At 49.0% G+C, this 17,479-nt stretch overlaps 1 protein-coding gene across 1 annotated transcript; it reads right to left on the bottom strand.

The window, feature by feature from the left end:
• Positions 1–2,374: 2,374 nt before the first annotated feature.
• Positions 2,375–15,982, bottom strand: si:ch211-129c21.1 (semaphorin-4E). The gene is made up of 14 exons (XM_030372809.1): positions 15,831–15,982; positions 10,658–11,309; positions 10,144–10,289; positions 8,880–8,942; positions 8,304–8,402; positions 7,941–8,040; positions 7,406–7,516; positions 6,841–6,992; positions 6,024–6,196; positions 5,597–5,753; positions 4,682–4,904; positions 4,136–4,251; positions 3,722–3,932; positions 2,375–3,346 (listed from the first exon to the last, which is right to left on the bottom strand). Exons 2-14 carry the CDS (start codon positions 10,773–10,775, stop codon positions 2,571–2,573), a joined length of 2,445 nt encoding a protein of 814 aa, XP_030228669.1. The 5' UTR covers positions 10,776–11,309; positions 15,831–15,982; the 3' UTR covers positions 2,375–2,570.
• Positions 15,983–17,479: the final 1,497 nt, after the last annotated feature.

Genomic DNA, 17,479 nt, shown 5'->3' with positions numbered 1-17,479 from the left:
TTTATTTTCTTTGTATTTGTACCAAGTTGGTAATTGTAATGTCGATTTTAAATGCTCTCACACTTGATTACATTGCTACTTTATTCCGGTCACCAATTTATGCATTGCAAGGTCTTGCTGTGCGTGCAAAACAATGTCAATTTGTGTTTGTTTTCGAGCTGGTTTGCTAAAGAGCCTAATGTAGCTAACAATAACAACGACTAGCCATTGAAATGACACAATCACAAAGACGATCGGGAACGCTATAAGTGCTATGCGACAGGGAATTACGTCACAAGTGCAACTCGGAAGGCTGGTGTCTGAGGCATCTGGAACCCACCATTAGTCGAACAATGTCGACTGTGACAAAAAACGTCGAAAAAAACCAACCTGCCAAACCACAGTGTTCGGCTTCGGGGGGGCAGCTGGATGCTATCCAACTAAACAGGTGGACTTTATTAAACCAAAGTAAGATATAATGCCGCCTTCAAAACGCTCAGAGGTTCGGAAGCGCATACGTATCTTTACGTAAACCTTCCCTTCTTCCGAAATAAGATTGTTCAGGGAAAGCCCCTCAGAAGTTCGTGGGCTATGACTTATGGCTTATTAACTCGCGAGATTCGTTTCTGTTTCCCAGGCTAAAGAACCGCCCACACCCCATGCTTTACTCTGTCGGGGTAAAAGTGTTTAGTGAAAGAATGAGAATATAAGAGAGTTGCATCGTTGACATTATCAGTGGAATGATCAGTTGAGATTTACAGACGTATGTACACAAAACGACTCCCTTTGGGAGTTGTGCAAGGTTGTGCAAGGTGCTTACCCCTTGTTGATAAGGGAGCGAAAACCAAGTCCGCCTTTTAAAATCAACATAGAAGCAAGTAGCTCATTGATTCCCGGGGCAAATGTATCGGCATAGATCTTTTAAATCTATATACCAGTTTGTTTCACCTAGGGCGCCCATACTGCTGGGAACTACAGCAGTACCCAAGTCTCCACTTTCAGGAGACTTGGGTACACCCTAACCCTAACCAGAAAGACTTGAATCAGGCCGAGTCAGCTTGTGGTTGATTCGTCACACGATCACAACCCCTGGCCTAGAGCAAACAAGCACAGACCTATCAGTGATACATCTCATGACACACACAAACACACACACACACACGGTTGACTTGAGATGGTGATTGAGTCTGTGTGTGACAGATGAAGGAGTGATCCCTGAGAATTGGTATTGCATCAGTGGAACTACTGATAACCACTTTTCGTGGGAAAGCCAGGCATGCACATCTTTATGTTGCAATATATTACCAAGAAGTTAATATTGAAATTTAGACATTTCTCTTAGGGTGCACTCACACTAAGCCATCTGGCCGTGGCCGTGGCCGTTTTTACACCTAACCGTGCTCAAATCTGCCAGTGCGAGTCTGGCCAGGCCAGGCCAACTTGGCCACTTGGGAGAGGTGTGCTGCTATGGTACGGGCCGCCACGGTACAGATGCTAATGAGCCGACACCCGAACACGCACGGCTACGCAACCTTAGCTGGATGACGTATAGTCCATGCGACGACCATGGACATTATAAAGGCGACAAGCCTTCTTTCCCATTAAACGGTAAACATGGCGTCAAGCGGTTCAACTGTTGGTTCACGTTGGTCCCATAGAGAAGTCGAGTGTCTGTTAGCCATTTGGGCAGACGATGCTATTCATGCACAGTTGGAGAAGACCCACAAGAATTCCGATTTATTTGGGAGAATCCGCGACCATATGCAAAGTCGAGGACCTGCATTGAAAGTGGGCTCTATCCGAGAACGGCTCTAATTAAGCAACAGACCGGGCGCCCGGTCAGCGGGCGCACCGCCTCGTCCATCAGGGGCCGGTCCCGGATGAACTGCAGGGTCTTGTCCGGGAGGTCCAGAGAGTTCCCCATGCCCAGCCGGCGGGCCGCGTTGTTGATGCACTGAGGAGAGGAAGACCGGGAGCGTTAGGGTACTGAGGACCACCGGGAACGTTGGGGTACTGAGGACCACCGGGAACGTTAGGGTAGTGAGGAGGACCACCGGGAACGTTAGGGTAGTGAGGAGACCCTAACAGTTCTCTGTGTTGTTGTCCATTGTTGTTAAGACTCTGACTGGCGGCAGACTTTATTATGGTCCATGCAGCGGACGCTTGGTAATGACGTTACGACGTGATGACGTATGTACAAGAGCTTACCGTGGCCAGGCCACAGTTGCGAAGGCCAACGGCCACGGCCAGATGGCCTAGTGTGAGTGCAGGCCAGAGAACAATGGGGCCAGTTGAGCACGGTTAGGTGTGAAAACGGCCAACGGCCACGGCCAGATGGCCTAGTGTGAGCGCACCCATAGTCAGGGTCATGTTTTTAACACACAAGTCCATGAAATGAAATGTATTATTATTTTTATCTGGCGTCAGTGGCCTATCATTCAGTAATTTTTACAAATTCACAGGCACAAATAAATAGTAAAAATGGCAGCTGTACAGAAAATATATATTGTGAAAAATGTCACATTAAATCTCTCTACACATTGTGGAAGGAATAAAAAATGTCGGCTGTTTCTGCAGAGTCCTTCCAGTCCTCAGATCTCCGACTCGTCGTTGATGTACCCCAGTCCGTCCAAACATGAAATGTCCCTCATGGAGGTGAAGTGGGGGGGCCCGTTCCCCTTGAAGTCCACCCCAGAGTGGTGATTGTTCCCCAGGCACGGGCTGCCCGGCGCCTCCCCCGCCGTCTTCCCCTCCGACGCCGCGTGGTTCTGAACCTGGGCGTACTCCGTCACGGGGGTCTTGGCCTTGCTCTCCCGGGGCCCCCCCCAAGGCAAGAGCCTCAGCAGCGGCTCCCTCTTCACCTTCCAGAGCAGCGCGGCGGTCAGCGCGAGGCAGAGCAGCGCGAGCACCCCCACGGCCACACGCAGCCCCGCCACGCGCCCCCCGTCCGTCTGCGTCTCCGGACCCCCGGGCTCCGCCGGGCCGGGCCCCTTGGCCGCCGTGGCGCCCGGAATGTCGGGTCCGGCCGTGGAATTTGCCACTGCCTTGTCGACGGGGGCCTCACCCTCCTGCCCCTTCCCGGCCCCCCCGGGGCCGCCCAGGCCCGGCGCGAGGAGGTAGACCGCCAGCGTACGGTTGTGGGTCCCGCCGCGCGCGCGCTCCACGGAGCGGCAGACGTAGCGGCCCGCGTCGGGCCCCGAGGCGTTGAGCAGCAGAAGGCCCCCGGGGTACTGGTAGTACCGGGGGCCCGCGCCCAGGGGCCGGTCCGAGAGCAGCCAGTGGACCTGGGCCAGGTTGGAGGCGGCAGAGCAGGGAAGCTGGAGGTTGTTCCCCGGGACCAGGGTCACCTCGATGACCGGTACGGGCTCTGCACACACACACACACACACACACACACACACACACACACACACACACACACACACACACACACACACACACACACACACACACACACACACACACACACACACACACACACACACTTAAAAGGGACGCTGTTTTACCACCAGTTACGAGTGTAATGAGCCATGACCACCCAGACCGATAGATCAGTCCACCAGCCCACCAAGGGGACTATACCAACTGGTGGGCTGATCCATCATCCATCTAGGGGGGCCCTCCCCTTCAACGCTCCAACACGTTTTGCGCCGAAGGCTGGTTATGAATCAAAGGCCTTCACGTTGTACCACTTGGTTACAGAGGTAAGCTGTGTATGCTGAGTGTGAAGGGGTGGAGGTACCTGGCTGAGGACACTTGGAGGTGTCCCCCTCCACCAGGCTCTGGACGGCAGCAGAGCGCCCGCTGCCCAGCGAGGCGCAGCGGGCGGTGGGGAGGTCCCAGGCGCAGTAGGGGTCCCGGGCCAGGACGCAGTCCGAGCACGACCGCTGGCGCCCGCAGTTACTGACCGGCATCTGGACCACGCCGGACGTGGAGCCGGCGTACACGTGGCCCTACACACACACACACACACACACACACACACACACACACACACACACAAAGGATATTAACTTACTTTAGTAGAGCCTTCAACTTTGTTTACTTCGCCCTTTATTGATCCGACCATAATGTCCCTCTTTAACATGAGGAAGTAAAGCTCATGAAGACATGTTCATAACGTGTGTTGCGTTATAAGACGTCCCCGTCCTGTTACCTTGGTGGATGAGAGGCGCAGGGTGGTGATTGGCTGAGGGTCTTCGTACACCTGGGTCTCCTCTATCACAAACATCTCCCCTTCATAGTTCACCGCCTTCTGGATGAAACCGTTCTCTGAAACACACGGAGCACCACATCACCCATAGTGAACAAACTACGCATATTTCTATTGTCTTTTCCCAGGTGATAACACTACAAAATATAATTAACAGGAAATGTGAATAACTATAAAATGTGAAGTAAATGAGTGTGTGAGTGAATTAATTATTCACCACTAGAGGCCCAGAATATTGGAAGGAAAATGTTTCTAAACATTCTAAACAGCCTCAATACATCACAGATATGTCTTTATGTGTTGCCCAATAGACTTCTGCCCGAACTCTTATGTACAAACAACACGTCTCGCTCATCTAGTGTTGAGCCATCAGCACCATCACACCACCTCCACCTCCACCACCTCCACCACCTCCACCACCACCTCCACCTCCACCTGCACCACCTCCACCACCACCGCCACATCGACCCCACCCAGCGCTCCCCGTACCCGTGCCGATGAACATGACGGCGTACTCCTTCCCGTCCAGCGCCCGCACGCTGTCCACCACGATGCGGGTCAGGGCGGGGCCCCTGGTGACCAGCAGGGGGCGCCCGGTCAGCGGGCGCACCGCCTCGTCCATCAGGGGCCGGTCCCGGATGAACTGCAGGGTCTTGTCCGGGAGGTCCAGAGAGTTCCCCATGCCCAGCCGGCGGGCCGCGTTGTTGATGCACTGAGGAGAGGAAGACCGGGAACGTTAGGGTAGGGAGGACCACCGGGAACGTTGGGGTACTGAGGACCACCGGGAACGTTGGGGTACTGAGGACCACCGGGAACGTTGGGGTACTGAGGACCACCGGGAACGTTAGGGTACTGAGGACCACCGGGAACGTTAGGGTACTGAGGACCACCGGGAACGTTAGGGTAGGGAGGACCACCGGGAACGTTGGGGTACTGAGGACCACCGGGAACGTTAGGGTAGGGAGGACCACCGGGAACGTTGGGGTACTGAGGACCACCGGGAACGTTAGGGTACTGAGGACCACCGGGAACGTTAGGGTAGGGAGGACCACCGGGAACGTTGGGGTACTGAGGACCACCGGGAACGTTAGGGTACTGAGGACCACCGGGAACGTTGGGGTACTGAGGACCACCGGGAACGTTGGGGTACTGAGGACCAGGCAGCACATTAGGGAAAGGGCAGGACGTTAGGGCACTGCTGCCACGCAGGATGTTGGGTTTTAGTCATTGCTTTGTGTTAAATTGTATTTAGGTGTTGAAGTATTGGGACAGGAACTCTTTGATTTCATGTTAGACGTGCACGCAGCAAATATGCTCAAACGAAAAAGTACAATAAATGATAAACTAAAATCGATCAGATGATGGCGAATGTAATAAACGGGTAATAAAATCAGATGAACTCACCGCTCCCGGTCGTGGCACGGGCAGCTCCCCGCTGTGCATCACCCATTTGACGTGGGACGTCTCCACGGCAACGGGGGTCTTGAACTTGCCCTCGTTGAAGACCTCCCTGACGGCGGTGACGCTGAACGCGCAGACGGCCGACAGGCGCGACGACCCCCTGGGGAAAGGGATGGATCCATTCATCACAGGGTCGGGATCCATTTATTAAAACAGGTCAGTGGGGCTTTGTGTTATTTAAGTGCTGCACATGTAGAGGCAGGAATGTGTAACATGCTCAGTCATTCCAAAGCGATCGCTGCCCATTTGCAATCAGAAAAGCACTCTCTTCTTGTTCCAACAATCTTATCCTAGAGAGAGAGAGAGAGAGAGAGAGAGAGAGAGAGAGAGAGAGAGAGAGAGAGAGAGAGAGAGAGAGAGAGAGACTCACGACTGGGGGGTGAACACGGCGTAGAAGACGCTCCTCCTCCAGTTGTGGTCTTTGAGCAGGAAGACATCTTGGACAATAGGAGGCAGGCTGGGCTCGGGCAGAGAGCAGTCCAGACGGGCTTTCACGAAGGATGTCCATTTCCTCTGCAACGTCCGCTGGCCGCCCATATCCTCCTGGAAAGCACTCTGGTTAAGGCTGGCCGTAGGACTACAGCCGTAGGACTGTGTTGTTTTCCTTACTGCTGGTGCCTGACCAACACAATGTCAGGTCGGGCCAAGAGGGCCTGGCCTTGAATTGCACTAAACAATAGAATTCAACACTAGCAGATCTTTTTTCTTTCTTTGTTCGACAGCCTGAATCCTTGATACGTTTCATTGATGACGACGACCGTGTCAAAGTGTTGTATTTGCCGTGCCATGTGTCCTACAAGCAGCATCTATTGTTCCCTTTGAGCACCAAAGGAGCTCACAGCTTAGCTCAGAAGGTAGAGCAGTTGTCTTGCAACCAAAAGGTCAGCTCCTCCTAGCTGAGGGTTGATGTGTCCCTGAGCAAGACACTTAACCCTAAAACTGCTCCTGACGAGCTGGCTGTCGCCTTGCATGGTTGACTCTGCCGTCGGTGTGTCAATGTGTGTATTAACCGATGTAAGTCGCTTTGGATAAAAGCGTCTGCTAGATGCCCTAATTGTAATTGTAATTGTAGCACCATCTTCTACTGCACGTAATCAAATAAACACACGGGAAGAATTGTGAAACAATAGTGATACATGTCCATGTGAACACACCTGACTGAGGAGTGGCTGTCTGTGTTGACATACCTTGCAGACGCGCGCCACCCGCGACACGGTGAGCTTGCTGTAGAAGTCGTACTCCATGGCCTTCTCGCTGAAGAACAGGTACACCTTGTCGTCGTCGCCGTCCGCGCTGTCCACGCTCTCGGGGATGTGATCCATGTACACAAAGGTGGGCTCTGGGACAGAAGGATCACAGTGGATCAATAGAACTCTTTACATGCAACCCTGGATCTGGGTTCAAGGGCTTCACAATTGTTTGCACTTGAATTGCAATTTCGGTAATCAGCTAATCATGAAAGTTAAATTGATTGATCCCCCAAAACATTTATTAATCAGGATTTTATTTTTATTTTGTACACCTGTGACGCTCACATTGAGTAGGCGCTATGGAATATTTATAAGTTCAATAATTTGTTAATCACAATGAATAATAATAATAATGAAATAATTGCCATGTTGATCCTAAGGATGCAGCCCAACACTTCACTGCCCTGCACCAGTTCAAATGTATTTATAAGTGACTCATCCAAACTGAACTTAACAGGATTACGGTCCGATAATTAAAGCAGAGAACAAGCCATGCCCTTACCGTTGAGCCAAGAGCTTTTGAACTCGGTCCGCACGGCCGTTTGGGAGCTGCGAAGGACCACGGGCTCAGAGCCCAAGAAGTTGATGAATGTTGCAGAATACAGGTCACTTCCTGGCAGGCAGGAAACAGGGACACAAGTCAGGCGAGGGAGGACTGAAACATCGGTCTTGTTTTAAGAAACACCAAGACCATTTTAGCCTGGGTGGAGCTGCCATTGACAACCTCATTAGAAAACAAATAATTGTCTCAATTATGTTGTCAACTGAAAAATATAAAAACACCTAAAAGAGATTGCAGATATAAAATGAAAATGCCGTGAGGACGGGGGTGTGCGTTGGCTGACGTGTGAAACGTGTTTTTCCGCCATTGCGGCACTTTGGGGTTTGGTGGCGGTGTTTGGCGGCTGCTACTCCGGTGTTCCAGCAGCAGCGTTAGAGGTGGTGGTAGTAGTAGTATTAGTGGTGGTGGTGGGGGTAGTAGTAGTAGTAGTAGAAGTGGTGGGGGTTGAGTAGAGTAGAGGAAGTGGCACACTCACCGACCATGAGGGAGGAGTATCTCTGGAAGGGATCAAAAGGACACTTCCCCTTCCCCTCCTCCTGCCGTCCGTGCAGGAGCAGTTGTCCGTCTGAGTAGGACTGTAGGGCAGAAACACTGGTGTCACTGTAACACGCTGTAGGCCTACGGTGAGCCAGGTCACTGCTTCTCTTTAGAATAACACGAACGAGATACAGGGAGACTCAAAGAAGGACATGAAAGGGAGGAACGACGAAATGAAAGAAAATGAAAAGAAAGAATGAAACAAACAAAGAAAAGGAGGAAAGATGTCAAGAAAAAAAAGGAACAAATGAAAAGAGGGAGACACACTATAAAATAGTAATAACATGTGAATCCCACCCACCATGTAGTCACAGACGGGGCTGAAGGCGTTGGTCCCGCACACGTACATGGTGGTCTGGTTCACTGGGTGCAGGGTCTGGATGTAGTTCCGGCATTCCACCTGCGCACAGAAGATTCAGTGAGCAAACACACACACACACACACACACACACACACACACACACACACACACACACACACACACACACACACACACACACACACACACACACACACACACACACACACACACACACCCGGTTGAAACCACTCAGAGTATCTGTTTGTGTGTTGGTGAGTGTGTGCATGCTTCTTTTCATCCTGTGCCTTTATTTGGACATTAATCGAGAATCTGAGTAAATCTCTCCCATCCTCCCTATGAAGAGCCCTGTGTGTTTGGAACCCTCCCACGTGAATCATTTATCAGTGGTCAGGGTCAAATGCACTGAGATCACAACATGTAAGCCCTGCCAAACCTCGCCCTCACATAAACCTAACCCCCACCTTAACCATAAACGTCAAGTATGAAGAGCTTTTTCACTCTTTTGGTCTGCTGAAAATACTTTGTGTTCTTTCAATAGAAAGTTTGTATCCAAACCTCGGATTGTTTCCCCTTGTAGGCGCACTCCTTCTGCTTCTCTCTGGTCACTTTCCAGTAGACCTGTTGGGAGAGGTGACTCGTTTACACACAGAGAGACAGACTGCACATCGAGACAGAGACGTGAGACAGAGAATACAGGGAGAGAGAGAGACACAGACAGACCGAGAGACAGAGAGACAAAGACTGAGAGACAGAGAATCAAAGACCGAGAGACAGAATAAAGACTGAGAGACCGTAAGACAGATACACAGTGAGACAGATACACAGTGAGACAGACATATAGGCCGAGAGAGATGAACAGATGTTGAAGAGGATTCAATTGATGATGACAAATATAATTGTGAGTGGAAGCACCCAACAGATGTCACTCTATCCCCGGTGACACTGGCATTAGATATATCATACTATGCTATGATAACGGATATGGGGGGGGGGGGAGTGAGAAAAGAAAGAAAGAAAGAAAGAAAGAAAGAAAGAAAGAAAGAAAGAAAGAAAGAAAGAAAGAAAGAAAGAAAGAAAGAAAGAAAGAAAGAAAGAAAGAAAGAAAGAAAGAGAGAGAGAGAGAGAGCGAGAGAGAGAGACTCATGTATGCGCGTCTGATTTGTTTACCCAACACGCACGGCGAACAAGGCCGGCCGGCTGATAGGGACTACAGTAAAGAGCAGCTACTGTCACAGGACAACACGAGCTCTTCAACCGGCCTTCGATCGCATGCCTGACGCCGCTGTTTACATTCCATTCACCGGTAAGCGCTCAGATTCAGAGCAACAGCTTCTATTACGAGTCCCCTTTGGAGATACCTGCATGTGCCGGCACCAACGACTGATCGACACAGAGCAGGGTCGCGTACCGCAGTGGGGGGAGATCCTATGTGGTTTCTTTTTCAATTGAATACGTAATGCCTATAACATAAATTACAAATACTATGAGCCAATGATTGGGCCACAAAGCATGGCCAGTTGTGACGGCTGCTAGCTGTTTGATGCTTTTGGTACAAAAGAGAAGCTCAGCATCTTTCGTTGAAGCGGTGGTTCTGGGGGGATTAGGTGCCAACTGTTGTGGTCACTTATTTTCTTGCTTAAAAGTTTCATCGGCCATCTTGTTTAATTTATGTCGGTTTATAATACTAAACACAGCAATATGATCAACAAGTTGCACAATTGTAACAACAACCGTTCCTTCAAGGCTGCCATCTCAAGTAACAGATTAGCAGAGAGGGTCAGTTTGAGGGTCAGTTTGAGGGTCAGTTTGAGGGTCTTACGGCGGCCTTCTTGCTGGAGATGTTGTGGAGGTCGAGGGCGTAGATGGCCTCCCTGGCCCCCAGCATCAGAACGCCCTGCTCCTCCCGAAGCAGCATGGTGGAGTAGTTCCACACCCCCTCCTCCCTGAACAGCCTGAGGTCCTCGTCTGCAGGAGGGCACAACGGGTTCACATGTTCACCTAAATCTAACTCTAAACCTAACCCTAACCCCTAAACCCTAACCCTAAACCCCGTACCCTAACCCAATCCCTAACCCTTACCCTAAACCCCTTACCCTAACCCTTACCCTAACCCTTACCCTAGCCCTTAACCCTTACCCTAACCCTAACCCTAACCCTCACCTCAACCTTACCCAAAGATTGGTGGTAGAGACAAACTTATTCTGGCATTTCCCTCCAAAAATTTTTATGAAATGAATCCAGTATATAAACCATGGGTGTATGAATATTATAATATTCAATATTATAATATAACAATATTATATTCCCACCGAGGGATGGTAGGGCAGACTTACCCTGGTAGGGGAAGGTTTTCCGTGGAACACAGTACTGTGATCCCAGTGCTCCCAACGACAGCAGGAAAAACAAGGGCGGGGCCAAGAGAATGCTCCCGCCACGGAGAGGCGGAGCCATTGCTCACCGTCCAACCGGGAAAGAGCTGTGGAGCTCCGCCCACCCAATCACGGCACGGCCAATCAGAGGCCGGGCATGGTGGCTTGGGGGGTTGGGACTGTGGTTAACGGCTATAACAATAACAATAATTATGAGGGTTCTGTGCGGGCAGAATATCCAATCTGTGGTCTGGTTTACAGAGTTGTCACACCTCTGCCCCGGGCGAACGCCATGCTGGCCAAGTCTGTGTCAGTTTCTCTCGCTTATCTTGTTTGGCGGTGATGGCAAGGCGCCGGTTTTGTTTTTTGTACCATTTAATGTGCGAGTTAATGAAAGGTGTTAAACCGGATTCACTTCAGTTCAGGTAACTGGAGCACAATGAGCACAAAGAGGACGAAGAGGAGGAAGAGGACAACGGCCTTGGAGGAACAGAGGGGCGAGGCCGGAGCCAGCCTCCAACGCGAGTACGGCGAGCCGCTGGGTGTGTCCGTGTGTCGGGACAGCGGCCATGCTGTCACGGCTACAGGTGGACGTCTCTGCACTGGGTACTCGTCACTGGTCCACCAGTAGGAGAACATGGAAGAGAGGAAGAGGAGGGGCATTCATGTTATATAGAAGTTATAGTCTGGTGTCGAGGGGGTCGGACTCCCAGCCCAGAGGTTCTACTCTATACCCCCTCTGCCCGCCTGATGGCATATGATGAAAAAATAATAATACAATCATACAGTAAATAGTTTGAATGACATTGATGGATGCTATCACTATGGTGATGGCTGTCGCCATCAGGCTCTCTAACCAAGCAGAGCAGCTTCACACGAACCCAGAGGACAGGAAGGCAGACTGGTGAGCTTCAACCTTTCTCACTTCCTGATGCTTTATGCATGCTTGCAAAAAATAAAAACAGGTTGAATATAAATGTACTCCGTACGTCAGCAGACTGATCCGGCAATGAAGAAATGACCTGCAATTCTTGTTATGCCGCAGTTATTTAAAAAAAGTAAGCAGACATATCCGAGTGCCAATCTACCGACTTCTCACTTCCTCTCGCTCTCTCTCTCTCTCTTTCCCTCTCTCCCTCTCTCTCTTTCTCCCTCCCTCTCTCTCTCCCTCCCTCTCTCCCTCTTTCTCTGCCTCCCTCTCTCTGCCTCTCACCTTCTCTCTTCCCCTCCCTCTCTCTGCCTCTCTCTCTCTCTTTCTTCCTCTGCCTCCATCTCCCTACCTCTCTCTCTCTCTTTCCCTCTTCCTCTCTCTCCCTCGCTCCCCCTTCTTCCTCCATGATAAGGGCGACTTCCTCTGAGCTCTGCTTTAGGAGGAGGGGGGGGGTTTTCAGGTCTGGGCGTGCAGACAAATTCAATTTCTTATTTGTTTAAATCCCCCTGATAACATGAAGAGGTTGCCCAGCGGTCCTGAACGCCCGTGTGTTCGTGCTCTGATGAGGCACAATCTGAGTGCTCAGCCCACAGAAGTCACCAAACATCCCTCGCACCCTCCAGAATAATCGGCTCGGAATACGCCTAAAAACACCCTTGATGGTACTTATACTCGACCCATCAAAACAAACCACCAACAAACACCACTGCAACACAGAGTCCTGCTAGGGCGCAGCTAGCCTTCTGCGCTCCACTTAAAGTCAGCCTGTCGAGGGATTCACCTCCTCCACCGCCTCATGACAGAGCATCGCTCAGCAGATATCGCGAAGGAACAAAAAAAAAAAAAAAGTGAAATATCTCGAAGATGATTACAATACTTTTTTTTTGGGTCAAAGTTAGTTTTGCAACCAACTGCCGTGCACTTTGTTTCCTGTCGTTACTTGACAGTGAGGGACAAGCTACAGCAGGCCTCCCCCCAGGGCCCACTGCTGGGAGGGCGTGTGTGTGTGTGTGTGTGTGTGTGTGTGTGTGTGTGTGTGTGTGTGTGTGTGTGTGTGTGTGTGTGTGTGTGTGTGTGTGTGTGTGTGTGTGTGTGTGTGTGTGTGTGTGTGTGTAACACGACTACAGCTGCTTGGCGCGACTAGGGTTTGTTGTTGTTCACAGGGCTTGACGTCGTCGCGTTAAGACAGGAGTAGACAGACAGGTCTGTCTGCAGATAATACAGAGGGAGGAGTGGTGGCTCCCCTTCTAACACACACACACACACACACACACACACACACACACACTTCAAATGGAGTTCCTATCTCTGCTTTTAGAACTGGCAACGGCTTAAAGCATTGCTGTGTGTTGAGCCTCTACTAATTCTGGCGGGAGTTTAAGGAATCACTATAGCAAAGCATACAGCAAGCACCTCCTTGTATCTGGTATGATGGTTTGAATGGCTTCAATTTGTACCGATTTAGATTTGTAATACATTTTTAATCAATTCTGAATATATTTTTTCAAGCATTGTGCTTAGAGTATGTTTGACGACACAATGAACCGCCATCTGCCTATGCAGAGGGAATGCAACAGAAAAAGTAGTTTGAAAATCCAATTGTGCATTTCCTTTGAACAAAAACAATACAATTTCCAGAACATCCAGCCCAACCTGCTTGGAGATTAGACATTGAACACACTACTGTGGACCAGTTATACACAAAGTCGGACACACACACAGACACACACACGTTTGTACATAACAAATTTGGGACTAGGCTTGTTTTGTTTGGAAGTCCACTTGCTGACTGGCCAATCAACACTGCCTCTAGCTGACGAGTGTTTCGGAGATCCAACTGCCTCCTGAACTCGTTTTAAGTGAATATGCAAATTCTATATTTGTCTATAAATATTACAGTAAAGACTTTGCTCGATTGATTTGAAAAGATACACTGCATTGCAGTAGAAGTATGCGAACAATAGTCTCCACATAACGACTTCTCTCTCTCTCTCTCTCTCTCTCTCTCTCTCTCTCTCTCTCTCTCTCTCTCTCTCTCTCTCTCTCTCTCTCTCTCTCTCTCTCTCTCTCTCTCTCTCTCTCTCTCTCTCTCTCTCTCTCTCTCTCTCTCTCTCTCTCTCTCTCTCTCTCTCTCTCTCTCTCTCTCTCAGGTGCTCCAAAGTCACTGGATCCACCAGGATGCAGGGGTGTAAACATTGACCAGGTTTGATAACAGCTCAGAGATTCAGCTCCTCTCCAACCTGTTACGGTGTGAGCGGTGCTGGCAATAACACAAAATAGGTTATCTCTATGTTTATTGCATGGCGCATAAACGATTTAAGCGTGGTCATTAAAAGAGCCTGCTGTTACCTGCTCCCTTTATTTACGTTTTTTTCCGATGCACACAACACCCTTGGTCTCCGGGGTAAAGCCACACCCCCCCCCCCCCCCCCCAGAGAGCGTTGGACTGCCTTCAGCGACTACAGCGGATCCCCCCCCACGGCTCTGGGCTTTGGAACGTTCCGACCCTCCCTCTTCCACAACTCATTAACCCGGAGGGCGCTGCCTGACCCAAGGTGCTCAAACCGCTATCTGCTATCTAGCGATACTGAAACAAGGGCTGCTTGTTTTGGATAGTTTCACTCAACACAATGTAGCACTGCCTCGCTCGAAGGACACCCGCTGCCTGGCCAGGCAGCGGGTGTCCTTCAAGCGAGGCAGTGCTGCATTGTGCCCAGGCCTGAGGGCCTGGGATCCATTCTGCCTGCAGACCGACCAGCCCCAGCCCTAGCCCTGCTGCAGGCCGTCGTGCACAGAGAGCCGGTTGCTGCAGTGTTCCCTTCGGACACACCCTCCTGTGACACTCACCGACTTGTTTTGGAGACCGAGTGGAAAATACAATCCAGTTCGGCAGCAAGACTAGGTTTTCAGTGCAGGTCTAAATATACATAGTTCTGCTGTTCAAGGGGAGACATAACCTGGTCTTTTTTTTTTTTACGAGGTGTGGGATGGGTTGAACCAGCTGAAATAAACGCGTGAGAGGTGTGTTGTTCCCTAGGTAGTGGTTCACGTTAAGTATAATGACACGACAATGTAGATCGTGGGATTCTTTTGCTTCAAAAACTTTGAGACACATTGGTCACAAAACGTATGCATACGACAAAGATACATAAATATACATATACTGTGTATCCAACACACTCACAAAGTGACCAAGGAGCTATGGGAACAAAGCAGAGCTAGGCCCAACCTGGTTCTCATTATCACTGCTCTGTAGCACAACAAAAGCACTGCACCTACAACAACGTGGGAAAACACTTCAAATAGAGGCACGGGCACAGGTACGGGTCACAAATAAGGTTGGGCTTTGGGTAAACAAACCCCAACGCCATTGGCCAACTGCATGGGTTTGAACAACAGTTCATGTTTCAGATCTTCCCCGATGCCCCTGCCCGCCCGATGAGGGAGGCCGGGTCACTGCCCCCGAGGTTCGGGTCATCAGGTCAAATCCCGGAGATCAAACGCCCGCCGAGGCCACAACAACTGGCCACCACAGGAATAAATTCAAATTTTACAATATTGGATCTCTTCCACTGATCCATATTATTAATTATCCATCCATCCATCCATCCATCCATCCATCCATCCATCCATCCATATATATATATATATATATATATATATATATATATATATATATATATAGTAAATATGACGCCACGTACAATGCAAATCAAATACTGTAATGCTATCATTTGGAAAATAAAATAATATACTTTAGTTCACAAGTAACGTTAGCCACTTTGATAGCTGTGTCCTGGTGCTGTCCGTTTAAAGTTACTGAAAGTAGGCTATTGATGAAACTTCGATTTCTGAAATGGATAATTGTTATGACTACTGTGTAATTATAAATAGGAAACCGGTTCCAGGTTTCTGGAGCGGACAGAATTAATCACGGTGCCACTAACAGTTGGCTGCTCCAGTAGACCGAGCCCTGCATTGTTCAGCTTCTACAAGATCACTATTAGGACGGTCTGTCATCTCAGATCAGAACCACAGTCCTGCTGTGGAAGTGCGCTCTCTCGACCTGTGGCGGACGCTCCTGACCCAGAGCTTACCCGAAAGCTTCGGCAACAATAAGCGCTTAACTCGTAGCCTACGGTGAGCAACACTAACCATAACCCCAACAGGAACATGGTGAATGTAAGACTTGTTTAACCCACTTACCACAATCATTTCCAGGCCTGAGTTCTTGGATCCAGAATCGCTGTGATCTGTTTTCCACCTGCTGAATCCGTGGAAGGTCTTCCCGGTCAGAACGTATTCCCGTTCAGAGCTGCAGCTCTTCGCTCTGCTGTACCTGGAGATCACGGGTCACATGACGCGTCACTGTTCAAAACACTCCCTTCTTTCTCCACCGTCTAAAAATAAAGACAATTATTAAACGAATGAATAAATGACGATCAAATGCAACAATAATCCAGATTCAAGTGCATGTGGCTTTCCATCTTTTTTTTCTCATAAATTGATAGATAAATTACCTTTTTTGGTAATCCATTGCTAATGCTAGAGACTAAACACCCTACATTATAGTTTTCTACAGGATAACATTCTCTCTTTTTTTGCATTAGCAAGTCGGGAATTTACTTTTTTTTGCATTCTTAATTTATTGAATAGGCCTATTTCAAAATCAGCTGCGATTTATTATATAGACACATCTATAGTACCATGAACACAAAATATTGCCAGAAATGCTATTCAGATATCAACAAGGGTACTTTTAGGTAGCAATTTTACGTTGTTTCATTATTTTGCATATTATTCATGGGTATATTTAAAGGAATATTCGCTCTTACTCTTTTAATTGTCAGGACCACGCCCTCTGGTGTTCACAGTGAGCAAAACAGTTAAACCAGTAGATTAAAACATATAGGACTGATACGACATATACTATAACAGCCACAATAAGAAGGCACAATATTATAAAAATGTAATTGCAATAGAAAATAAATCAAATGGGAAGTCAATGTAAATAGGAGCAGCACATTCGGCCCTATACGGTCAGATAGAAGAAGGTTATAAATAGAGCTGTTTGGTCTTCTCGTCTCCTTGAAGAGCGAAGTTCTCCACATGAATCATCTCTAGGGGGTCCCATGGTTAGCACATGAGGAACACCTCACATTAAAACAAACACAAAGACAAAAGAAAAGTATAACATTGAAACAAATCACCTCTCTTTTCATTAGGCTATACTCTTCTTCAGAAACACAGTTGGCCCCTCCTTACTCGTCCCATTATCTCCGTCAAGCAGAATTGAGATGATGATTAGGCTGACATCTCTTTGAATAGGCCTAGTACACGGTGTGGAGTAGTTAAGGAGAGAGAATTCATCGAGACGGGAGCCTTCAAGAAGATTAGCAGAATATAGTTGATTCAATTTGACTTAGATTAAAAGGATGGCCTTTTTCTCTCGACATCCCAGATCATCACTATCAACACACACATGCACAGGCACTGGCACTGGCACAGGCACACACACACACACACACACACACACACACACACACACACACACACACACACACACACACACACACACACACACACACACACACAGTCACTATACCTTTTGGTATGTCTTCCTTGTACTGTTATGGGAAACATCTTATTGTTCTTGTTAATACACAATTAAATATGTCCTACACAACACACACACACACACACACACACACACACACACACACACACACACACACACACACACACACACACACACACACACACACACACACACACTTAGATTAACTGGAATAAGGAACATCAGAATTGCATGCAGTACAAGGTACCTCTTGTCCTCGAAATGTGTCATGCTGTGC

This window comes from Gadus morhua, chromosome 12, assembly GCF_902167405.1.
Source record: "Gadus morhua chromosome 12, gadMor3.0, whole genome shotgun sequence".
Classification (NCBI taxonomy): domain Eukaryota; kingdom Metazoa; phylum Chordata; class Actinopteri; order Gadiformes; family Gadidae; genus Gadus; species Gadus morhua.
Note: the sequence above shows the minus strand (reverse complement) of the source record. Positions and strands in the feature narration are given on the sequence as shown.